Genomic DNA, 25,596 nt, shown 5'->3' with positions numbered 1-25,596 from the left:
GTACCAATTGCCAATTTGATAATCATAATACTACATGCTGACAGTGCCCATACTCTGCATATAGTGTACACATTAAATTTGTATTCAAACATTAAACCATCAAGTTAAAATATAGCATTCAGCTGATCATAAAACTTTATTGCTTAAACCAAGAGTACATAATATTTGTATGGGTAGAAACTGCCAGTATAGTCTGGACATACAGTGTGCTACATTCAAAAAAATTTCTGGTGATTGAGAACTGTGTTGATTTGTCTTGTAAATGTAATAACTGTACTACGAGAACAGACAGAGGTGTTTTACTTAACACAGTGTTTTCCAGTTAGATATGTTCATTCACACAGATTTTACAAACTCTACACAGACCACCTAACATTATAATTATTTCACTAAAGAAGTCCTGTCTTTGAAACACAATCACAAAACTGGTAATGTTATTATCTTTGCCTTTCTATAATTCCCATAAAAGGTAATTGCTGACTAAGTAAGCCAAACATCACAGAAGCCAGTAAAACACTCATATACTGACAATATAACTGATGACGTTGCTATGATACATAGTGTAACATAGTATAAAAACAATGTGTTTTTGTTTACACAAGAATATAAAAAAGCTTTTCCAAACACCAAAGGGGCACTCGTCCAAGAAACATTCTGTAAAATCCTCAAAACACAAGCACATTGTAATCAGGTCAACGGAAAGCCTTTTAAGCAGAAGATACATTCAGAGAATGCTACAAGACCTATAAGATGCACATTTTAAAGTGCTTCTACTGCCACACACAATCATGTATATACACATTGTAATAATACCTGTATCAGATACCAAGCTTAATAAACCTTGTTAAAAGGAACACATGTACTGCTTTAGCAGTACACAAAAACAAGGGACTTTACAAAGACAAAAGAGACGCTTTAACGGCACTTACATCACTGTACCAAAAACCATACAGTTTCGGTGAACCTCAACAAAACAACATAAACTACATAATGTATGGATTATCTGATGGAATACCGTCATGGGTGAGTACCTCGTAAACAGAACTGTGTTAATAAAACAGTACAGCAATTGATGTAAATACAAAACTACAGATCAACATGTCCAATGCTGTTCAACTGCCAAAAAAGCAGACAAAAACATTTGTTGAAAAGACTGCTGGCTCCTGCAATACAATCAGGATGACAAGAAATTGCCAATACAGCCCATACAAGTTTCTAATATTTATACTCCTCCACTACAAAAACTTTGTAAACAACTCCCTTGCTTTTTCATTACCAGTGACACCTGCTAAAAGACGACACCCCTAAAATGTGAAGACCTTAATAGTTGTGACACTTGTTTCATGGTACCAATTGTAATTAATGCTTACACCTCTGAAACCAGGACACCTTACTAACTAGCTTACCTCAATATAATCTGGACACTTATCCACAGTGAGTGTTCTGATTACGTCAAGGCAGCCTCATTGTGAGGTTTCCTGATTTCAGAGATCTACATGTACTGTGTACAATAGTACACATGTCCCATTTATGCAACACTTAACCAGACAGAATACAGAACCACTACAAGCTGTCTGGAATAGAAAAAAAAGAACAAAATACTATGAGAACAGGTGACTGAAATGCATTTAGCACTAGAATCAATGCGTTTATCATAAGTTCACTTTCTGTTGACACAAAATCATACCATGCTGGATATCAGTAATATCATGGATCAGAACAGAGAGTACACCTACGTTAGAATGTCTGTAAATACCTGCAGTGGTTAGACGTGGAACTGATTGTATTCGCTTAAAATATTTAGTTCTTGCACTATCTTGTGTATTGGTATTGTTTCTTGGAAGACAATAAAGACATTACATTACAAGGCTGCCTCCTTGCATACCAGTACTGAAACATTCCACGTGAATTCATGTGAGACATTTTTGGATAAAATGTACTGTAAACAACATGCCCCCAACTGAGATATCGTCAAAGTAACTGAATAATGCATAAACAATATGTAAATTTTCCACACCATATAACACACATGTTTACTGGATAAATAATTGGCACCAAGAAATGTTGTATTTCAGCTATTTTAAACATTCATCAGGATACAGACCTGTATGTAACAGTTGTTCTGTGTTGTATTGAGATGGGAGTGTATTAAATTTATTGGAGGAATAAACACATTGTCATTGTTCCAATAGATTCATGCACGTTAAACTCCATATACTTATTTCCCTTTTGATAGTAGTGCAAAAACATGATATATTTATAACCAAAAAAATGTGAAGCATCAACTTTAGTGTAGGTAGTGTCACCATGAAAATCATTATTATAGTAGTGAACAGACACAATGGAAAAAATAGCATTTCAATTACTCCTTCTGATGTAAATACTTCTGGTATGAATTTCTTTCTATTAGTAACGAAAGCTTTACAATCTGGTATGAGCTACTGACAAAACACAAGGTTTAAGTGCTAACAGCTATGGCATCGTTGCTTGCAAAGTTACCGTACAAACAAATTTAAAATTTGTACAACCAAATTTAAAATTTGCAAACACACTAAGCACCTACACATGTACTGCTTACAATAAGATACAGTACACTGACAGACGTAATGGTGTAAACATTATATGATGATAATATTAATGGTAAGCACATGCTAATATCATAACATTGACAAACACATTGGAACATCTGAACAAACCTCCTATATAAAATATCTACAAACAAGGAAGATGAACAATCAAAAGTAACACTTCATGGAAATGATTAGTACATTCATTGAAGCCACTATGATGTACAGTGTGTGTCTTGAGGCATATAGTAACGACAGGTTACAAAATGTGTGAAGAAATAAACTAGTGTATTAATACTTTTACATATGGGAGGAGAAAACCAGTTCAATTGTACTATGTGAGCTATGCCAAACATAGGAAGCTAGCGGCCTGGTTCCTCCCATAAGGCAAGTGTTGTTGCTGACAGGGTAAACTTGCTTGGGTGGCAGATAATGATCCTGTACACTTCAAAATCTCACATTGTCACACATTAAACAGATTACCAAGACTAAACTATATTAAACACACTAAAACAAATGGTTATAACCAATCCACTTAACACATACACTACACACATACAGATAGACACATATGTACATGTAAGCATGAGCACACACTACACATGCACACGTCACAAAATTCCCCGCAAGATGTATAGTAGCTGACACTTACATCCATTAACAGAACATCTTGTAGTCAGTTCCCAGAGCACTAGTCCACAGGCATACATATCAATCCTCATAAATGCTTCTCGCTGAAAGTTCACAGCTCCCTCAAGCACCTCAGGACTCATATACCTCGTTGTACCCACCTGATAACATGTAGATAATAATAGTACTGACTGAGTGGCATATAACTAGATATTTGTAGGACCAACAATGGGACCAAAGTAGTTTGAATAGTAAGTATATAGTTGTGTGTTGTGTTTGGGACATACTTGGCATAGCTATGATGATGATGTGGTCTTACTTATGAGGTGATGATGTACACCATAAATTAGCTTTGTTTGGGACCTATGTGACATGGTCACTATAATGAGAAAGTAAGTGAACTACTATAGTGTATTGTAGTCATACAAATAGTCTTGGGGGTGATTTGATGTAGAGGAAAGTGAAATAATCGATTAAATAGGAGCATAACAAATTAACTCTATTGGTTTAACAACTGTTTTCTGCTCTTTAGTTTCTCTATTGGTTTAACAACTGTTTTCTGCTCTTTAGTTTTTGATTACACTTTAAGCACTAGCTATTACATCAAAATGAGTTGAAAAGCAGTTTAATGGATTATCTAATGCAAAAGCATTTCGTAAGTCTCAGGGGACGGAATTTACACAAAGCACCGTAATTTCTGCATACTTATATGCATGGGGAAAGAAACAGAATCACTAATGTATGATTCAAGACAATGGCCACGACTGGTATAGCAAGATCAATAAATCCATGACCTCACGGCTAACAAAATGGTGTCTATACAATTAGGATCTACTATCATTGTCTTACAAGCATTTATAATGAGACATGAAAATGTCAATATAACATAAAAGTAGAAAAGGTTCTGGATGGCATGAAGCATTTTGGTCGACCTTTGTGGTATCATGGCTGTTGTATAGAACTGCCACTTTGAGTTCTGTGCAAAAAGGGTCTACACTAGGAAAGGGAGTTTTTACATATTTCAGCTTGGTTACAAAAAGGGTTACTACAACCCCTGACACTTCTTTCAACACAGTTTTCTTCTAAACAAGACAAAAATCACCAACCATTACACCACCATCTCTATCTCTGCATAGGTTGGCCATTCAGAAAAGTACTCAGCAATAGCCAATTAACAGTCAATGCATTCCTAAAAAGCCAACTCAAAGGAACAATTGGCTGTATAAAGGTGTCCTATTACAGTTACAGCCAGCAAGTGAAACTTTTTGCTATTAGTTTAACAAGTACTGGTTGTAAACGGTACAGATTTTTCTTTGGCACAGGAAAAAAGTCTTTTACAGCTATCAGAACTGTCATATGGAATACCATATTGATAGAACTGTACACATCCTCTCTAGCCCATTTCTCTGAACTAACATGATACCCAATACTGACATTGTGTTATTTACTGCTGACAGGAGTTCACAATCTTTTTGTTCCTTTGGTAACCGGTAGTAATGTGAAATACTACTACAGTGAATAAGCAAAGAATGTGTTTTGAGCAACCATACAAAGTACAAAGATATTGTACTGTAAATGAGTATTTTTTGAAAGGTTAAATTTTCAAAAAAAAAAAAAGTAAATTGCAAACATTTCAAATAAATATTTTTGAAAACGTCGTAGTGTCTGGTGTGCCGCCCCTCCCAGAGGTCCAGGGTGGAAGTAGTTTAAGCACCATTAAAATGAATTACGCAAAATGCTTGTTTTCTGCGATAACTAAATTTTGTGGATGGTGTAATGAAGTGTGGCATCACTGTCTTGGTGAAGAATATACATACCTGGATAGTGCAAGTGTACTTACTACGCGCGAAAGTGTTTCATCAGTTTTGCCCTGAAAATTATGTGTTTTTACAAAACAAAGTACATCATTTTAATGCTTACACAAAATATCTAATGATCCCCAGTGATCCCCTCTGTTTGTTAGTTTTGTATTGCAACTATTGAGGCTCATGTGAAATTCTAAACAGAGGTATGCAATTAATGTAATATTGTCAAGCTGCGCTTCCGCCCTACTCAGTCAAGGTGGACAGCATGAGATTATCTTTCTTAATAGAATAAAACTGTGAAATCACACATTGCTAGCTCTATTAGTGGAGTTGTCACACCATGTACGATGAATTTGGACATCTCATGTGTAGGTGAGATGATTTGAACCCGTTATTGGAGAAGAGCTTCATGGCAACTGTAATTAAAGTAGTTACCTACCACAATCTGCTGTTCGTGATTAAACTGGAAACTGTAGTTGGTCTGATTACAACGTACCATTTTCATTCAAAGTGACAAGACTAGTGTTGATAGCTATTATGTGTGTAGCTAGCTAATTGCAAGAATACTAATCTACAGGAATTAAGCTAACGTGGATACTCAGCTATAATTTTTGTGACTATTTCAAAATTTTAATTTTTAGCACTTTTCAAAATTTTCATATATAAAATTAACAACCAGGACAGCAATTTTCTGAGGAACCTAATTTGCTTTTCTGTACTGTATACAGTTACAGTGTGCGTGTCTGAGCATGTGCAACATAAGAGTGCGTATGTTATATACGACAAGACTCACCTGACCCTGTGCTTCAACAGGACTTTCTCCAGTTACAAACTTGAAAGCCAGCCCAAAATCACTAATCACACAAGACAAGTCTTCCTTCACAAGCACATTCTTACTCTTAAAGTCACGATGAACGATGGCTGGCTTGTATACTCCATTCCTTGTAAATGATGAATGAAGATGTGCTAGTCCCATAGCTATAGACTCTGCCATCACACAAAGATTCTCAAGATTGATTGTTCGAACACGAAGGAAGTCCAACAAACAGCCATACTCATGGTATGCAGTGACAAGCCAATACTCAGTTTCATAGCCAACAGTTTTTTGATCTGCACCAAGGAACTGCAACAAGCAGTCATGTTGAAACAAAGGAGTTGTGTAGATATCTCTCTCATGGTTCCAGCTCTCTATGCTAAATACTGAGAAGCTCTTGACAGCAACAGTTGCATTGTTCATGCTAGCCTTCCAAACGGTAGCAAATCTTCCTCGTCCGACTTGCTTCACGAGCTCCACATTATCAAGACCGTCAGACGAGAAAGTAGACGCAGGCGAGTGAATTAGTGGAGGTTGTAAGCTGTAATCAAGTTGTGCCTTCAATCGGTAGCGGCAGTAGAACAGTGCCACAACAACAAATAGAGCAATGATGATTACAAGCACCACACCCGCAACTACGCCATAGATGATGGCTACAGGGCTACTATCATCTGACGAAGTTCCTGGCGTTGCTCCTGGTGTTGCTGTAGTAACAAAAGAACATACTTAACAACTAAATTTTGTAATTGTGGTTTGACTGATGAGGAACAATTTGGTAAACTTTTGCTGTATAATCCCACTATAGTGGAACCTCAGTTATCCAGACCCCACTTATCAGGATTCTTGGTTAACCGAACTACGGAAACGACTGCTCTATTAGAGTAGTGACTGTTCTATTAGGGTAGTTGATAATACTGAAAATTGTTAAAAGTGTTCTTTATGCTATTGTTTATACACAGTTTCAAAGATACGAACTTTTTCAGACATATGGTCCACTCCTGTTCCCAAGGGGTTCGGATAACTGAGGTTCCACTGTATATCTTCAACACTCTGATTAATGTTAGTAATGAACTTATTCACAGTCTGCCAATATAAACTTAAATTCTCACCAATAAAATCATATACATGGTAGTTTAACAGGAATACATGGTAGTTTTAAAAAGAGGCTAATGAATGCTCCCTGGTGCCTGCAATATTACGCACAATTTTTTGGTAATACAGAGCAAGACATTTGTGCCCTTGTGACAATAATACAGACAAGTTTTCCTACAAATTCATGTTTGAATACAGGAAGACCATTATAGTCACACAGGTTTCCAAAGTACAGCATTTTTCTAGTACCAGAAAGACAGTTAGCATGCATGGAAGTGAAATATGCATGGAAGTGAAATAAAAATACTGCCTAAGCTAGTTACCTTCAGGCCAAACTTTCTTGGCCTTAATAATAGGCTGGTGAACACTTCACAAAGTGGAAAATGTTTCACTATAATTTATTATAAAGTTGGCCTTCTTAAAGAGGTGGCCTTTCTACTTCTACACAGGTGGCCACTAAAACAGACTCTACATCATGGAACAAAGGTCAATATCATATTCTAGTGTTGTACCTGTTGGGGTCTGGATTGGAGTCTGGGTTGGGATCTGGATTGGAGTCTGGGTTGGGGTCTGGGTCTGTGTGGCTGATACCATTGGTCTGGTTGAAACTAAAAAGAAAAATATAACAAGTACTACAATTAGTAAATCATTATAAACAATATCATTTTGGGGGAGAGGGTGTGGGGGGGGAGAGAAGGGTACTGATGCTGAGAGACTAATACGGCAACCTGCCAACATCTTTGAATCAAGTGGCCATAATGCTTCGCTTTCGGCTATGTTCAACATGTTTCATTACAAATGAAGAACAGTAGGAGAAGCACCTCTGCAGTCACCATGGAAAATACTGACGATTCCCATAGGGAAGCCATCACGCTAGCTACCACAAATCAACACCTTGAGCTGTCAGCAAAAAGAAAGGGGACACAAAGGAGGACAAAGGTAACTTAGATGATGCATGCATTTTACATACAGCGGTATGCCAAAATGAACAAAGCAATGTCAAACAGTGAAAGATAGCCTTAGCCATTATCGAGTTATGCTTGTCTGAAGGCATTAGTCAGTCAGAAAATTCCACTAAATAATTTTTTTTTAAATTTCGTAGCAACTTTTAGTCAGTCAGAAAATTCTGCTAAGTAATATTTTTAAATTTCGTAGCTACTTTTAGTCAGTCAGAAAATTCTGCTAAGTAATATTTTTAAATTTCGTAGCTACTTTTTGGAAGCATTTCAGGTTGTACTGAAGGCACTTTTGGGCTTGACCAATACTGCTAAGGCACCATGAAAATACTGTGAGGCTGGTTTTAGGGTGATAATTTTGGCTAAACCCTTATGATCTGGTACAACTGTTACAGTACTGTATGATAGAGCATCATGTACAACTGTAATGAATAATGAATTACCCGTCTGCATTGGTTTTGGTTAATTTTCCTGAACTGAAACACAATAAGTGGTCTTAAGACTCATCTAAATGACAAAAAGCAACTTAAGGGAAGAGTCTTATGTGTATCTAACATCAAATCTAGTGTTAAATCTAAGAATAACCTTACAGGAGCATCAATAATGTACTTTAAAAATTGCCAACTACAAATTTTTGGTCTGCCTCCCTGACCACAGTCAAAAGGCTAGAGACTAAATGACAAATCCTACAGTCACCAACCATACAATAACAAACTCACAAATCTTTTAGGGTTTTGACAATTGTGTGCTTTGCGCCTTTCCTTATTTAAATCCTACTAGCTGTCATTTTCATAGCATATAAACGTATAATTTTTTTTTTAATCGACACTTCTTCCAAGCACGTACTGTACATGGAGGCCACAAAATTGTTGGAAGTACTTACACTATTATAAGATGAGTATAATTACTGCACTTGTATTGATCAGTTTAGCTGAAGAAAAAAGGCACAGCAACCACAGCCCTTATTTATCGATCACATAGACAAAAGCCTCACAGCTGCTCTTCATTTTTATGCATGTACTCAAGAAACATGTCCCTTCTCAACTAGAAGCTATTCCTAACTGGTTTACCTACATTGCCAGCTACGTTGTTTTAATGATTTAAAACATTTTCAAAAACAGCTTCATCAATATTTCAAACCAGCAACAGTGCTTCAATGCAAAGCTTACCTGTCTTTAAGTATAATACAGACTTTATACTGTAAGGCCTTCATTTCTCACAAGCAGGCTGTTTTCAGCAATAAAAAGTTCATGTGGGTGGGTGTGTACACAAAAACATTTTCCCCAAATGTTTGTCAAAAAATTTTAAACACTAATGCTGTAGAGTAAGAGATGAATTGGTTCTTTTTAAATGTGTGCTTAATTTGGTATAAAGTACTAGTACTTGACTTAGAATGTAGTTGTACTTTACTTAAGTATTCCCTTGATTTCAACTAACAGTATTTCAATATTTGTACTTGGATAATTCAAAAGTACTTGTACTTTACTTACGTACTTTCAAATGCACCTGGACCCCAACCCAAGGCTGGCCTTAAATTCTTAACATTACACACAAGCACAAACATTATTACAATACTACTTCTAACTTTACAAACACACGACAAACTAACCTGATGACATAGTTGGAGCAGATGTTGATACAGTTGGAGCAGGTAACACCTCCACATTGGCATTACACAAGCTGGTAGTACAACAACAAGAATGTATAGCAGCATCGTGTCCAAAAGGCTCAGCCAGACATCGATTCCTGCCACAATCACTGTGCTGTGCTCCAACAAAACACCTCTTTAAGTTAGGAATCAATTCTCCTGTGACACTACTCTGATTAAGAGTAACGAGGCAGAAATGGTCCGAGTGATCATTAGCCTGGGAATCAGGCAGCCCTGGATCCTCACTACACACCTCGTAGCCACTGATACATCCCTCTATACCATCAATAGAACAGTTGAGATATTCACAAACTAGCCGTTCTGAAAGAGAACAATACGGAGTTTAACATCAAGTACTAATGGTACAACCTACACTACAGTACAGGTTAGTTGGGTTTGATTGCATTCACTGGAGTGCATTTTTCTCAATCACTTCTTTTGACTGAATCAAACATTTTAGAATATTAGAAATGCTTATCAAAAAGAGTTTTGATAATTGATATGAACAAGAACAAGTGAGTTACAAGGCTCCCATTTACTGAGGGGTAAATTCAGGCACTCAAACATAGTTACAACATGATTACATGTTAGTCTCAATGCTAAACTACTAGGAGTGAACACAAGTTACTGGGAGTGAACACAAGTTACTGGGAGTGAACACATGTTACTGGGAGTTAACACATGTTCGCTTATCAAAACTTTCTACAGCTAGCTCAGATGGTGTAATATACAAGAACATGGAACAAATCAACAAATACAAATATAGGTAGGCAAAACATGTGTATCACCTCAGATCAAAGTAGCCCAGTTGGTGACTCTGTCCAGGCTACATCTGAATGTAGCCCAAATTACAACTGGGTAGCAATCATATAGATGTTCAGATCTATTGTGGGATTGACTAATACTCACATGATTAGTTTGCAAGACTTGAATTTGGCCACGAAAACGACTCGGATAGAAATTTTTTTTGTTATCCTCACTACCCTACAAGTTAAAAGAACGATACGTTAAGGTGAGATAGTGCTATAGCTTATTCATCAAGCATTTTCAAATATGGACCACACCCCCATTACTGATAACATGAAATTACCACTATACATGAAGTAAATACTCTACATGCAAGCTTATTTACCCATCTTGGCATTTAGTAAACTTTGTAATTATTCCATAAACGATTCAATAGCACTGATTAGAACATTAAACTCGTGTAACTGAATTTTTTAGTGATATCTCTAGGGTTTGTTCATTCATCATACCCAAACGTAGCCAGAACGTACCAGCTGCTGAACCACAATCAAATCTTTTAGGTATGTATATATATAATATATATAACATCCAGTGGTTGCACTCATATTATTGGCTTTGGTGATCAATCGTTCTCACTTCAGACTATTAGCCTAATAAGGATCAGAACTGTTACATACTAGCTTTAATAGGGGGCATTCGGGCTTTTGCTAATATATGTTCCCTCATGTTCGTGTTACAACTATTGCATGTGTAACGATGACGTGTAGTTCCAATGGCTACAAGGACACTTCTCTATAGCTACGCTTCTCTTTTTATTCTCGTAACTAACTGTCTGTCGTCTACGTCCTGCACATGCACAAGTAGACTATACAATGCATACATACATAATATATATATATATATACACTAGATGAATAAAAAATTGGAAATTTTAAAATGGGAATAGGGATCGCTGAAAAAAGCCACGAAACAAGAAGGGATCGCTGGGATGGTAATGTAAACCACAAATCCCTATTTTGACTCTCTGTCAAATCTTTAGTTACATGCTCTGTCATTTTGAAGCGAGTCAAAATAGGGATTTGTGATTTACATTACCACCGACAATTAAGAGAGTCAAAATAGGGATTTGTGGTTTACATTACCACCCCAGCGATCCCTACTCCCATTTTAAAATTTCCAATTTTTTATTCATCTAGTTTGTGTACTTTTTATTAATCCAGTAATGGATCATGAGATTTCTTTTATTGATAAAAAAGACTGTTGTGAATAGTGTAATTTTGCATTCTGCATAGTAACGCTGTGAACATTTCAGTACACACATGAAACTGATCAAATTGCAATGTGCATACAGACTGAGAGTCTCCTAATTTGAGCTACAATTTACATTCCTGATGCCTTTAATAGCTGTCAAATTCAGTGCAAGGATTGTTGTTATACACTTGACTGCATTATACATCAGGGTGAACTTCCTTCAGACTGGAAGAGGGAATATGTAACACCAGTATACAAGAAAGGCCTGCGTACTAATCCATCAAACTATAGACCTATATCGTTGACTGCAAGTTGTTGGAACATAACTATCTTCTCCTCAGCAATATCTTCTCACTCTATTGACTACAATACCATGTGTACAAATTAACATGGATTTCTTTGATTGATAATGAAGACTGTGTAATTTTGCATTCTGCATAGTAACGTCGTCAACATTTCAGTACACACATGAAACTGATCAAATTACAATGTACATACAGACTGAGAGTCTCCTAATATGAGCTACAATTCACATTACTGGCGCCTTTAATAGCTGTCAAATTCAGTGCAAGGATTGTTGTTATACACTTGACTGCATTATTAGAGTATTTACATGGCTGCTCTATTAGAGTATTTAATCTGGATAACCCACCCACGTACAATAATCACGGAGCGAAAAAACCACCTTGCAACAAAGTCATCAGCCCAAATTAAGCTTCCTGGTCTATACTGAGTTTTATAGCCACAAGTAGTGCACACTAAAAAACTTAGCTCTGAATGCAATCTTGTATGGCTTCTCAAGCGTAATGGCATTTTGGCAAGAAGAAACGGCCCGGTTTGGGCTATTTCCATCCGAAAACGAAATCAAAAATAGGTCATGGACACGCACAATGATCCATTCAGCAAGCCTTGTTATTTTTATCCCAGGATTCTCTTTGTAAACTTCGCTATGCCTGTGAAAGAAGAATAATTATACAACCAAGTACTAAGAATAATACGAAATGCAGTTAAAATTACGTCATTAATAATGAATGAAATAAATAAATAATAAATAAATAAATATGTTTGAGAAAACTATGAGCCCTAGAGACATGAACTAAGCGGGGATAGATTCGCCAGTGAATGAAGGCACAACCGTATAATAAGTAAGCCTGTTCGTGCTGATGACTTTACCGTACGTGTAATTCTATATCACACCCGGCACCACACCCTTGTTTAGTTACAGATTGCTCGAAGGAGAAGATTAGTAAACTCTGTGGAGAGGCCAGAGACCACTTTACTGGTAAACAACATTACAAGTATGTTTAAATGTTTGTAACTGTGTATTTTGTGTGCAGGATATGCGCTCCAGGCGTCATGCAGTGAACAACCAGCTGATGACCAGTTGGGATACCAGCTGATGCACTCATAAACAACCAGCTGGAACAACAAGGTAATGAGTAATGTAATACTGTACTGGTGGTAGTTGTATTACACATCTTCATCCTTCATCTGGCTTGCTAGCTGCTGGAATTATTTTCCACTGGACTTATCTACTAGGCTACCCTGTTCTAAAAGAGCTAGGAAATTCGTTCCTCTTGAGACAGATCCGGTCACCAGTAAAGCTAAATGGAGGCCTTCATTGAAAGTAGTTAACTCCAGTGAGCATTCAGTGATGGGTTATGCTGATGATGTTACGTTGGTTTCTGATAACTTTGATATACATGTTAGTGTTCTTCAAACAGTTGACCGTAGAGCATATGACTTGGATCTATCTTTCAAACCTGTGAAGTGTATATCGTACCTATTCGACGGCTCTAAGTGTTTGCAGAAAGGAATAGTTTTATCTAAAGGTGTTACAAGGTCAATTACTGAAGGCGGCACAAAGTTTTTAGGAAAGCTTATTGGTGTATCATTAAGTGCTACAAAGAGATCTGCTAATAAATGTATGGTAGGCCGGATAACAGAATTACTATCAGCTACTGACACCCTGCGCATACGTGGAGAATACAAACTTTGGATTTATCGAAACTACATTTTATCACTGTTGCGTTTCCACCTTAGTGTGGATGCAGTTACACCTACTGCCATATCGAAGATGGAGTCTATGGCTACTCGCTACTTGAAAAGATGGCTACATCTACCAAGAAGTACAACACGTGTAGTCCTTTATTACCCGGGGATATGCTGCCCAAGTGTATCTAATGTTACAAGAGAGGCCAAGATTAGCTTGTTGTCATGTATCAGTGCTTCCTCAGACCCTAAGCTCCAAGAGCTGGGCGTGCATCTACATTTAGGGCAAGAATTTCTGCAATTTCAGGATTGTGGTTATTCCATCCTATCTACAGCCAGGAAGCAACTCTCTTCATTACCTACTGCGAGATCATTGTATGTGACAGCTAAGACTCAACTACTTAGTGAGGTTAAATCTACCTCTGAGGATCATCTTCAAACACTTTCTGTTCAGTGCAAGTTTGCAGACTCTGCCGAGCTTGAGACCTCTTGTCGAACTTGGAACCGATTACTATCCAGTATGCATCCTGGTCAGCTGTCATTTCTTTTGCGGGCGGCTTCGGACACTCTGCCAACTGCCATGAACTTGCGAAGGTGAAATATGCAATGTCATACAAAATGTGTACTTTGTGATTCCTCACGTCCAACTACTGCTCATGTCTTGGGGGGCTGTCCGGTTGCATTATCTCAGGAAAGGTACACTTATCGACATGATTTAGTCATTCAGTCTTTGGTCGACAGTTTCATCAGGGTTTACATTGACTTGCCCTATATCCGGGGTTTATGCTGATCTTCCTAACTTGCGAGCCAGTGAGTCACCCCCATCTACACTTCCACCTAATGTGATTGTGACCCCCTTTAGACCAGACATTGTTATCCATAATACCGTCACTTCTAGTATACTTTTATTTGAATTGACATGTCCATTGGACAGTGCCCACCATCTTGAGCAGGCTAGATCTCGCAAACAAAATAAGGCTGAATACCACCAAATTCTATCAGAGCTAGATCGGTTAAATGTTACCAACTTTTATGAGACTCTTGAGATCAGCGTTTTAGGTCACTTCCAGCAATTTTCAGTCACTAACACTTACAATGTACTACATTTTATTGATAAGGACATCAATATCACAAGGTCACTGGTTCGACGGATGCTGGATGATGCCTCGAAGGTTTGTATGACTGCATCCCAGAGGATTTTTATGGCAAGGGATTGCCGAGAGTGGTTGTGATAATGTACTTGTAATTTAATATTTTTGTTTTGTTTTGTAATCGTTTTTTGTTTGTAATTGTAATTACTTTTCTCCCTTGCCATGCCCACATTGGTATCACTTGATCACCAGCCTTGTGGTCGCATCTGACCGAGGGTTACTGAATTTGTAAATGTATATACATGTCTCATTTATTATGATGGTTTCAACAACTACTGTGAGTCTGTATAATAGCTAAACAAGAAGCCGATGCAGTATAATATACAACAAATGTGTAACTATCTCCTGTATGTTGTGCATGGCTGTATGCATAATATTATAGACTGTGATCACTGTGCCAATGCCACACCGCTGATATAATGGCACATCACTCTAGTTACAACAGAGTCTGTTGTGCCATATTGGCTTGATTGGGATCAATTGTTAATTGTGCCTTCACCATGTCCCTTGTTCTGCATAGCCTCACTTCACTGCTGAGTCATCTTGAGAGATACGTGACACCTACAATACATAGCTACTTTCAATATAGCTTGGTTTTTGTGTAGGTTGTGTTTTAGTATTGTGGTTTTCTGATGCCAGTTAAACTCCCTTGCCTGTGTATGTATGCATATGTACGTATGCATATGTATCATTTCCACCGGTACACGCACACTGCTCTGAGTGCTGCCTATGGCACTGTTTATACTTGCCCAATGGGTAGGTTGCAACATTGGTGTATGTACTTGGTTGTAGAGGTGTACCGATATGGGTTTTTGGCATGTCCCGATATCCGATATTGATGCCAACAAAAGAAGCCGATAACCGATACGATAGTTGATCCGATATTTGCATTATAGTTAAAAGTGTACATTTACCCTACAACAACATGTGCATGTATTCATTGCTGTACTCTGCCTGTGGTGATATCCAGCTTGGGTTTCTATTGTGCAATCCAGACAATTAGGCACCCACAAACATTTTTATGTATACTCCCATGAAGCTTTAAATGGATATTTCTGCATTACTCCGCATTCTAAGGCTTGTGAGAAGCTGGTACAGCAAATTTCCTTGGTTATCTGTGACCCTTCTTTTTATTACAAGGTACTCTATAACTGCTTCATTTGTAAAGACTGCGATAAGCTTTCCAGTAACAAACACTAAAATCACGTGTATTTATATGGCTTCTTGTAGCGTAGCCCTTGTTTCAGAGTGAACAATAGGCCACTGGCACTAAAGAGCCACATGGATAATGTAGAAATAATCCGTTTATGTACAGACTATTGCTACTGTATAAAAATCGGTAGCGATATCGGTCCTCCTGCTGTCCTGCACCCGATACCGATATTGGTAAAAATTACCATATCGATGGCCGATATTTTAGCCGATCCGATTATCGGTACACCTCTACTTGGTTGTATGTGACGCAGTCCTAGTAAGAATAATAATAATATTATGAATAATTATACAACCAAGTAGTAAGAATAATACAAAATGCGGTTAAAATTACATCATTAATAATGAATGAATGAATAAATGAATGAATAAATAAATGTTTGAGAAAACTACGAGGCCTAGAGACATGAACTAAGCGTGGATAGATTCGCATGTGAATGAAGGCACAACCGTATAATAAGTACGCCTGTTCGTGCTGATGATTTTACCGTACGTGTAATTCTATATAATGTCCGGCACCACGCCCTTGTTTAATTACAGATTGCTCGAATGAGAAGATTAGTAAACGTCAGCAGAGAGGCCAGGCGCCACTTTACTGGTAAGCAACAACATTACAAGTATGTTTAAATGTTTGTAACTGTGTATTTTGTGTGTAGGATATGCGCTCCAGGCGACATGCAGTGAATGACCAGTTGGGATACCAGCTGATGCGCTCATAAACAACCAGCTGGAACAGCAAGGTAATGAGTAATGTAATACTTGTACGGGTAGTTGTATTATAGGTCTACATCTTCATCTGGCTTGCTAGCGGCTGGAATTATTTTCATTATACCGTCACCTTCATCTGGCTTGCTGGCGGCTGGAATTATTTTCCACTCGGCTTAACTACTAGTCTACTGTGAGTCTGTAATAGCTAAACAAGAAGCCGATGCAGTGCTGCATATACAACAATGTGTAACTATCTCCTGTATGTTGTGTATGGCTGTATGCATAATATTATAGACTGTGATCACTGTGCCAATGCCACACTGCTGATATACAGGTAAATCACCAGTGGCCTCTAGTTACAACAGAGTCTGTTGTGCCATATTGGATTGATTGGGATCAATTGCTAATTGTGCCTTCACCATATCCCTTATTCTGCATAGCCTCACTTCACTGCTGAGTCATCTTCAGAGACACGTCACACCTACAATATATAGTTACTTTCAATATAGCTAACTTAACTTGTTTTTTTTGTGTAGGTTGTGTTTTAGTATTGTGGTTTTCTGATGCCAGTTAAACTCCCTTGCCTGTGTACGTATGCATATGTATCATTTCCACAGGTACACGCACACTGCTCTGAATGTTTCCTATGGCACTGTTTATACTTGCCCAATGGGTAGGTTACAACATTGGTGTATGTACTTGGTTGTATGTGACGCAGTCCTAGTTATACAACCAAGTACTAAGAATAATACGAAACGCGGTTAAAATTACGTCATAAATAAATAAATAATTAATAATTAATGTTTGAGAAAACTACGAGGCCTAGAGACATGAACTAACCGGGAATAGATTCGCCTGTGAATGAAGGCACAAACGTATAATCGTCACTCCTGTTTATGCTGATGACTTGACCATACATGTAATTCTATATAACGCCCAGTACCACACCCTTGCTTAATTACTTACATATTGCGCGAAGAAGATTAGTGATACCCGTGCAGGAGAGCCAGAAGCCACTTGTGTAAACAAGAAGATTACAAGTAAGTTTTTATGTTTGTAACATCTCAAGTCTCCATGCCAGCTGCCAGTGGATTCATTCACGTAAATAAGCAATACAAGAAAACATTAAACTGACATATGCCACGCTCTTTACAATAAGCTTACAGTTACATATAAAATACAAGTAAACAATTTTGTCTTGTGCAGCTGGCATGGCGAACTTTCTTTGTGTTGGTGTCAGGCAATTCAATACGTGCTTAATCTTTTTTGCCTTCACCTGGCGTACCTACTAGGCCCTAGTGGCTTGGCTGTCTTCCTTTATCTGGTTCATCTGGCTTGCATACGCCTACAGCATTGTGTAGCTATCTCCTGAAAGTTGTGTATGCATAACTATAGTGTCACCCATCACTGTGCCATTGCTACATCACTGATGAACCTTACTTAGGCCAATGAAACTTGATTACCAGTTTCTCGCTCAGATTTTTGAAAATTTGATGCGGGTGGGCGGTTATTATTCATTATTCATCCAAAAGCACAACACACATCCAAACATGAAGATTTCTGTCAAAAAACAGTGAGATCTACACTGATTATTCTTGCATTAAATAGCTAAAGTACGTTACTAATCTATAACAAGTGATTTTTCCATTAGAGTATAGCTGATTGCTCTATTAGAGTAAAAGTGACTGTTCTATTAGAGTATTTCGATCTGAAATACCAATAATGAAATTCCATGCGGGTGTATCAAAAGCATGCGGGCGATGACGCGAAACTGCTAATCAAGTTTCATTGGTCTTAGCTCTAGTTGATGTTGATATGCATTGCTGTATATTGGCTAATAATTTTTATCTGCATGGTGATGTTGCCTATAATGTATTGCTGCATACAATACTGCAATAATGTATAGTTCTCTTCTGTATGTTTTGTATACATATACTGTGTACACATCACTGTGCCATTTATACCACACCAATGATGTACTGGCACTTAGCTACTGGTGGCCTTTAGTTACGATGCCACTATTGTGTTATATCTGTCACTACTGTGACATATTGAGTTGATTTGGGGATAATGCATTCACCACCTAATAGCCTCACCTGGGGGCTGTCACGTTGGTGTATGTACTTGGTTGTATGTGACGCGGTCCTAGTAATAATAATAATAATATGAACAAACTGGCAAATTTCAGTGTTGTCTGAAATACACATACTGTTTCCTTTTCACTTGATACTTACTAGTGGACCAGTACTCATTGCAAATAACAACTAGAGAGTTGTTTTGAGTTGAAGGATGCTTTCTAAGGTGGTTTTTAGGCGTGCGTTCTATTAGAGTTTTTGCAAAAAACATGGGCGGCCCCTATTATGAACCCACTATCGTGGTTCATGATATATATGTACCACTTTCACACCTCAGATCAAAGAAAAACTAGTGCATATATATCACATATCACACTGACTCAAAATGTTAACGAGATATACTCATTAAGGCAATGCCTATATCTTGTGTGTGTGTTGGTTATGTGTATGTGTGTGTCAGAGGTGAATGCAGGAATTTAGAAAAGGAGTTTCCACTATAGATAAATGACTGCTGTATCACTGCCTTAACGAGATATACGCACCAACTTGAGACATTGCATACCTAATAGGTGTGCACACTATATCCACAAATCATCAGATTTCTTTGATGTTTTACTGTTATCCTCTTCTCTTATATAGGGAATCAAGCTGTGATTGTGGGATTGACTTCTGCCAAACAACTTGTGATTGTGGGATTCAATTTTAATACATCAACAGTAGTTTGTTTTTTACTTTTGTAAATGTAGCAATTAAAGTAACATAATTAACACTAGTCGCTATATTAGCAATAATAAAATCAAACTGTATTACCACAATCACAGGCAAAATTCAATCCCACAATCACAGCTTACTTGGTTCCCTATATAAGAGAAGGGTACAGCAACTACAGACTTTGCCAATTAGGTGAGTCTACATGCTAAAGTAGAACATATTAGTTATACCATGGCACTCGTTATATATGCACTCGCCCTCGGGCTTGTGTGTATATATCAGGCCAAGTACTCTTGCCCATGGTATAACTATTACATATACTATGGTTAGTCAGTTCATTACACATGTACAACAGAAAACAAAAAGACCCGAAAATATGGACACCACAATAATGTCATGAAGTACAACATAGCTGTGTTTGGGGGCTTTAATTGACATGCCCACTATAATGATGTGGTCTTACTCCAACTTGAAGTTTGACATACATAACATGGATTCTTAGCCTTAGTCTATGCTACCATTTGTTATCCATAGCAAGGACAGTATAAACTATAACAAAGCGTGATCTTGTGAACCTATTCTTTAGTGAGTGTGTGTGTGTGTGTGTGCGTGTGTGTGTGTGTGTGTGTGTGTGTGTGTGTGTGTGTGTGTGTGTGTGTGTGTGTGTGCATGTGCTGTGCCACATGTGCAATGTGTGTAAGCATTGTAACAGTTATTGTAATAACATGTCAGGTAAGTCTCAAACATAACTAAGGTGTACTTCGAGACCTCATTAGTAACACCACTTCATGATGGTGACCATGTTCAAGCACAGGTGCACTTCATGACATTAATAAGACTTCATTTATTTTTTCAACCAAATAGGTACACCTTTATGTCCTAGTAATGAGGTTCTACTATTCCTAATCTGGTGCCAAGAGCTGAACCAAAACTATACTGCCATTCTGTTCAATATACAGCCTTTAACACCAGGAGCTTAGCAACCATACTGCTTCATTGGCAACACTCTATTAGCGCTACTGTATATCATTAGCGCTCTCTAGTATAAAGCAGTGATGTTGATTTTCAGCTGTTAACAGGGTGCTTCCTATTTAACACAATTGTCAACTGGTACAGTGGACCCTCAAACCCCAATGGTCTTGAGGTGTTCAGACCCACTTTATACAGAGCTCTGCTGAAATATTCTAACAGAACATACACATGTACTCAAAGTACTCTAATAGAACAGTCATTTCCAATTATGGATAAATGAGGGTCTACTGTACATAGGGTACATGCCTAGCAAGAGCTCATAATATAAGGCAGTGAGCTTCCTTATATTATGAACTCTGCAATATATCCAAAATACAGATGACAGAATGGCACAATACACTTTAGCATTAATGAGAGATATACAGCCATGACAAACAACAACCCAATATGACAACTTGCCAAGACTGGAATCGTAAAATCGGAAATAATGCAAGCGTGGGCAGATAACCTTTCTTCTTACTAACATAGTCATAAAATTTTATTCTAGTGTTTTTGACTGCTACAGGTAACTAAAGTCTTTGAGTGGATTAAACAGATTCTCTGAAAGAGGCAAAACACATACATATCAGACCAATGGTTTTGTATTGAAGTGTTGGATACTGAAATACCTCCCATTATATGAAATATGACAAATACATGACAGCGGCAGATTATATTTCAGAAGGCTCAGTCTCACATATCAATGGTGTTTGGCCTAATTCTTAATAGTACCAGCTGTTAGTGGTCTCCATTTCATGGGCATGCACTCCACGCATGTGCATGGAAAAATCTTATAAATACCCACCATGCTTCACACCTTCAACCTTTTTTTTAAAGCTCACCATTGTTAGTAGTTTCGTTAAAGTGTCTATATGGAGAATAATCTCTTGGTATTGTCTGAAGCTGGTGGTTTTATCCAGCAGTTCCAGCAACTACAGCGGCAGTTGAAACAGATCCAAGACGTACTTCATTCCAGCCAGCCCGTTATCATCAACTCACCACATGACAGTGACGTTACCCCAAGAAACAGCCCTCCCAGCGATGCTTCGAGGACTGCTGGATCATCGTGGGTGGACGAAATGAACCATTGCGACCCTCCTGGAGAAGACGACTCTTCCAGCTCCGCGGATACAAAGTCCCGCGCCCCGAGGAAAGTGGCAAAAGTCAGTGAGCGCACAGAACAGCATCTGGTGCGTAGTTTTGCGTGCTTAGGGAACGATGACCATCTAACGAAGTCTCCTAAGCTGGACAAGATTATGGCAGCACAGTGCTCAAAGTGCACTAGGAGTAACGACCAGGCCCTTGCTAGGATCCAAGCACTGAATTCTGACGTCCTGGGCCCTCACGACAGAACTGATGGAGATGCTGAACAAACATGAGGAAGACATTCCTGACCTGCAGGAACAAGTGGGGGTATGCAGTGGAGTCTGCAATCACCCTCCTGGGCAATGCCTTTGCACAGATGTCTGTATTACGCCGCCAGAGAGTGCTTGAAGAGTACAATAAAGAGCTGCTGACATCTGCCCAAGGAAGAGAAGCAGAGTTCCTCAAGACTGCTCCAGAACTTCTAGGGCCAAAGTTTCCACATGATGACACTGAACACCTGGGCAATGCCTTTGCACAGATGTCCGTGTTATGCCGCCAGAGAGTGCTTGAAGAGTACAATAAAGAGCTGCCCAAGGAAGAGAAGCGGAGTTCCTCAAGGCTGCTCCAGAACTTCTAGGGCCAAAGTTTCCACGTGATGACACTGAACACCTGGAACAACTGGCAACTTTGCAGAAGGCAAAGGCTTCCCCAGCAGTGGCAGTAGTAACTTGTCGGTTTTTCGGAAGCCACACTCCTACCACTCCAGTTACCACCAATACTATGGTCCAAGGCAACGACCACATCCTTACCCGGCAGGGCAAAGAAGGGGGGGGGGGGGGGTGCAGATCAAGAAGGTGCTGAAGGGGCCCAAATGACAATCAATAGACAATTGTATTGTTTGTCATCACAATTTAACATCTGTAAATCCTATGTTACTGAAAGCACAAAGCATGGGGTTCAACATTCCACCAAAAGCAATGGAGTCTTTGATGGTGGCAGGGAGGCTGGCTTCCTTAGTAGACGCCTGGAAGGTATTGACAGGGGATCTTTGGGTACTGGATACCATAGCAGGCTACCAAATGCCCTTCAAAGGGGTGCCAGTGCAGGCTCAGAAACCTCCAGAGGCCAGGTTCTTGAAAGAACAAGAAGTTCTGTTGAGAACGGAGATAGAATCCCTTCTTCAGAAGGGTGCAATCTCACCTCAGGTACACAAGCCAGACGGCTTTTACTCCAGCTTGTTTCTAGTCCCCAAGAAGAATGGTCAGATGAGACCTGTCATCAACCTAAAGCGGCTCAATCAGTGGGTGGAGACGCCTCACTTCAAGATGGAGGGTACCTCAACCCTACGAGACCTCCTGAGAGCTGGGGACTGGATGGTGAAGGTAGATCTGAAAGACGCTTACTTCACGATCCCAGTGCATTCTCAACATCGACAGTACCTGAGGTTCACAGTGGACGGAAATTGTTACCAATTCTCATGCCTCCCATTCAGCCTGTCCTGTGCCCCATGGACATTTACTGAGGCAATGCAGATTGTCACTATATTTCAAAGATTTAAAATAGACTATAATGTACTCCATACGTTTACACTGAGTAGAATTTCATCAAATGGCGATGACCTGTGAAGGTGTGAATAACAGACTTGCTATATTTGGTTCAAATACCACCTCAGATGTAAATCTTGTGCCACTAACTGAAATTACAGTAACAGCCTTCAAGATATTTTATCAGAGAACTGCAAGTAAGCCACATTTCAAACCCTTTTGTTATTCCATTCACGAGTTATTAAACTTTTTTATAGTATCAACTGAAAGTGAACATAGTCAACAGTCATTGTCATACCTACTCATGTTATGGCCTACCAAGCTAGACAGGGAGACTTTTAGTCATCTCAATCACAATTTGTTCCAATTATTCATTAAGTGTGAGGTAGTATTGCAATCAGTGTTCCTACATTTAATGAACTGAATTAATGAAATAGTTCTCTGTAATGTACAGTTTTTTATTTTATGCTGCTGGCAGTGTAAACAGAATGTTTAGTCTCTAAATAAAATCCTGTACTGTATTTTTCTGCTGACCTAGCTGTATGTATAGAAATCAAGATGTACAAAGTTTCATACCATATATGCCTCTTTCCATGAAAATAATTTTCTGCCTCCAATTCACATGAATGAGTCTTCTAGTATACAAGCACGGCAACATACGACACTCTTGCAAGATAAAATTACTAGGTATTGGATCGTATTCATGACAAACTAAGTTTGCTACAAATACAATGAATATCTTAGCAGGCAAGTCAGAGGTCCACCAGTACTTTTTTATAGTTCTTAAGCTATCTCAGGTAAAGGCTAGTGAGACTTGCTACACCTTAGCATTATAGCATAGTCAAGCAGTTCTACTGCACCCCTCTGGCCTCCACCAGTTTGATTACTGATTGTACAAGATGTTTAGTGTTTGGACATAGGGTGGGTAGGTACATAATGCCATGCACTTGCAACACATCATTAGTACGTTGGGCCTGTTTTCTTATGGTTGCCTAATGCATCCTTATAGACAAATTGGGTACGCCCAGGACTTCACTGTGACATGTAAATCTTTACAGTTCTGCTATACGAGGCTTGAGGGTTGACATAACAAAACATGGAGGTCTTCTCTATTCTCTAGTGAATTAAAACAATGATATTACTGACGATGGAACTTTTACACTTAACAGTCCATCAGGATTAGGTAAAGCTATTTCAGTAAAAATGTAACACTAACATAACAGGTGCAGTTTAATCAACAGTGACTGATAAAGCAAATTTGGCAGGGTAAAATGTTTGTGAATGAATGATACAGTTATTAATTTGATCTACAAAGGACATATTGCCCAGTACAGAGAGTTACTAGGCAACATCTGACTAACACAAAACTGTGACCCAACCTTGTTACCAGCCATAGAATGGCATATTCATGAACACTATATGACTTCAGTCAGACTACCAACAGACATAACATACCTATTTATACCCCATTATTTTACACAAAGAATACAAATACAAATTATTTCATGACTTTTGTGGCAAATGAGCCAGTTCTCAAAATGACACACTCTTATGATTTCATAGGACTGATGTTTCTGGGATAGCTAGGTCTTTCCAAGCGTAAAGACCCAAGAGTTCATTATATAAAAAGAGAGCATGTTTTGCACACAACGAGGTTTGTATAAGATGATTTGGTGTTTAGCCACCTCACCTCTGCAAATTTGTCAGGAATTTAGTCATCAGCACTGGTTAAAAGCCTTCAGCTAACTGTTGAGTGTACTTGGAAGCAAAGTTACCACATGACATTGGTACTTGTCCAGTAAGGACAAAAACATCTTTTAAATTTCAGGAAGAAGGCAAAATGAGGTCAACTCCCTCCCTCTTTCTTGAAGAAATTCTTTCCAACGAAACATATGGGTTGCACATGACTCCACAGCTGGCTGAGTGTAGCTACTAACAGATTGTTGAATCACTAAGACTTCACAGTACAAATAACACCCCACACATGGTGATCAGCTCAACAAGTAACTGATACTAACTACCTGTTAAACTAACATAGTAACATTGGATTGTGTAGCCATTATATCACAGTGACTAAGGTGTGAAAATTTTACTGAGTTAATTTCTATAGCAACACAATACTGTTTACTTGTGAAGAGATGAAGTTGTGTTTAGAGGAGTGATTAATAACCCTTTCCAACTGGAATGTGCTAGAGATACAACAGCTGTCTGTACTGCTGTGAGGATGACGGTCAATCATTTGCTTTTCCATTTGATACAATGGTACAAATCTTAAGTAAAACTGGAGAAGTTTTGCAACAAGTTATGCCGACAGTTGTCTGTATAAACTCAAGGCAATAGTGTTTGCTGTAAAGCTATTTTATGCGATATCTTAGAGATGGTGGTCTTGTTTTTAGACGGATGGATAGACAACTTTTCAGATTTTAGTAAAGCCTACGTCTACACTATTAGAACTAAATTGGAACACCTTTAAAAGGGTACCCTGAAATATGGAAGTGGTTCTATTTCTGCTAGCACACACACACATTATATACATCCCTAAAATCAGCAATGGTTTATATTTTTACCATGGTCTATATTCTTTTAATGTACCATG

At 38.4% G+C, this 25,596-nt stretch overlaps 1 protein-coding gene across 3 annotated transcripts in view; it reads right to left on the bottom strand.

Annotated features, from left to right (window-relative positions):
* Positions 1-25,596, bottom strand: part of LOC136236432 (activin receptor type-2B-like) — a 44,068-nt gene that overhangs the window by 8,424 nt on the left and 10,048 nt on the right. For 2 of the 3 annotated variants that reach the window (XM_066026583.1, XM_066026584.1), the window contains exons 3-6: positions 9,474-9,833; positions 7,421-7,516; positions 5,796-6,520; positions 3,220-3,358 (exon numbers count right to left, since the gene is read on the bottom strand). In XM_066026583.1, the coding sequence (XP_065882655.1) occupies positions 3,220-3,358; positions 5,796-6,520; positions 7,421-7,516; positions 9,474-9,833 (1,320 nt within the window). The remainder of the gene's footprint in view (positions 1-3,219; positions 3,359-5,795; positions 6,521-7,420; positions 7,517-9,473; positions 9,834-25,596) is intronic. The other variant, XM_066026585.1, reaches the window with a different exon arrangement.

The sequence above is a fragment of the Dysidea avara genome, chromosome 10 (assembly GCF_963678975.1).
Source record: "Dysidea avara chromosome 10, odDysAvar1.4, whole genome shotgun sequence".
In the NCBI taxonomy this organism is placed as follows: domain Eukaryota; kingdom Metazoa; phylum Porifera; class Demospongiae; order Dictyoceratida; family Dysideidae; genus Dysidea; species Dysidea avara.
The sequence above is the reverse complement of the archived record's forward strand: the minus strand, read 5'-3'. Positions and strand labels throughout refer to the sequence as shown.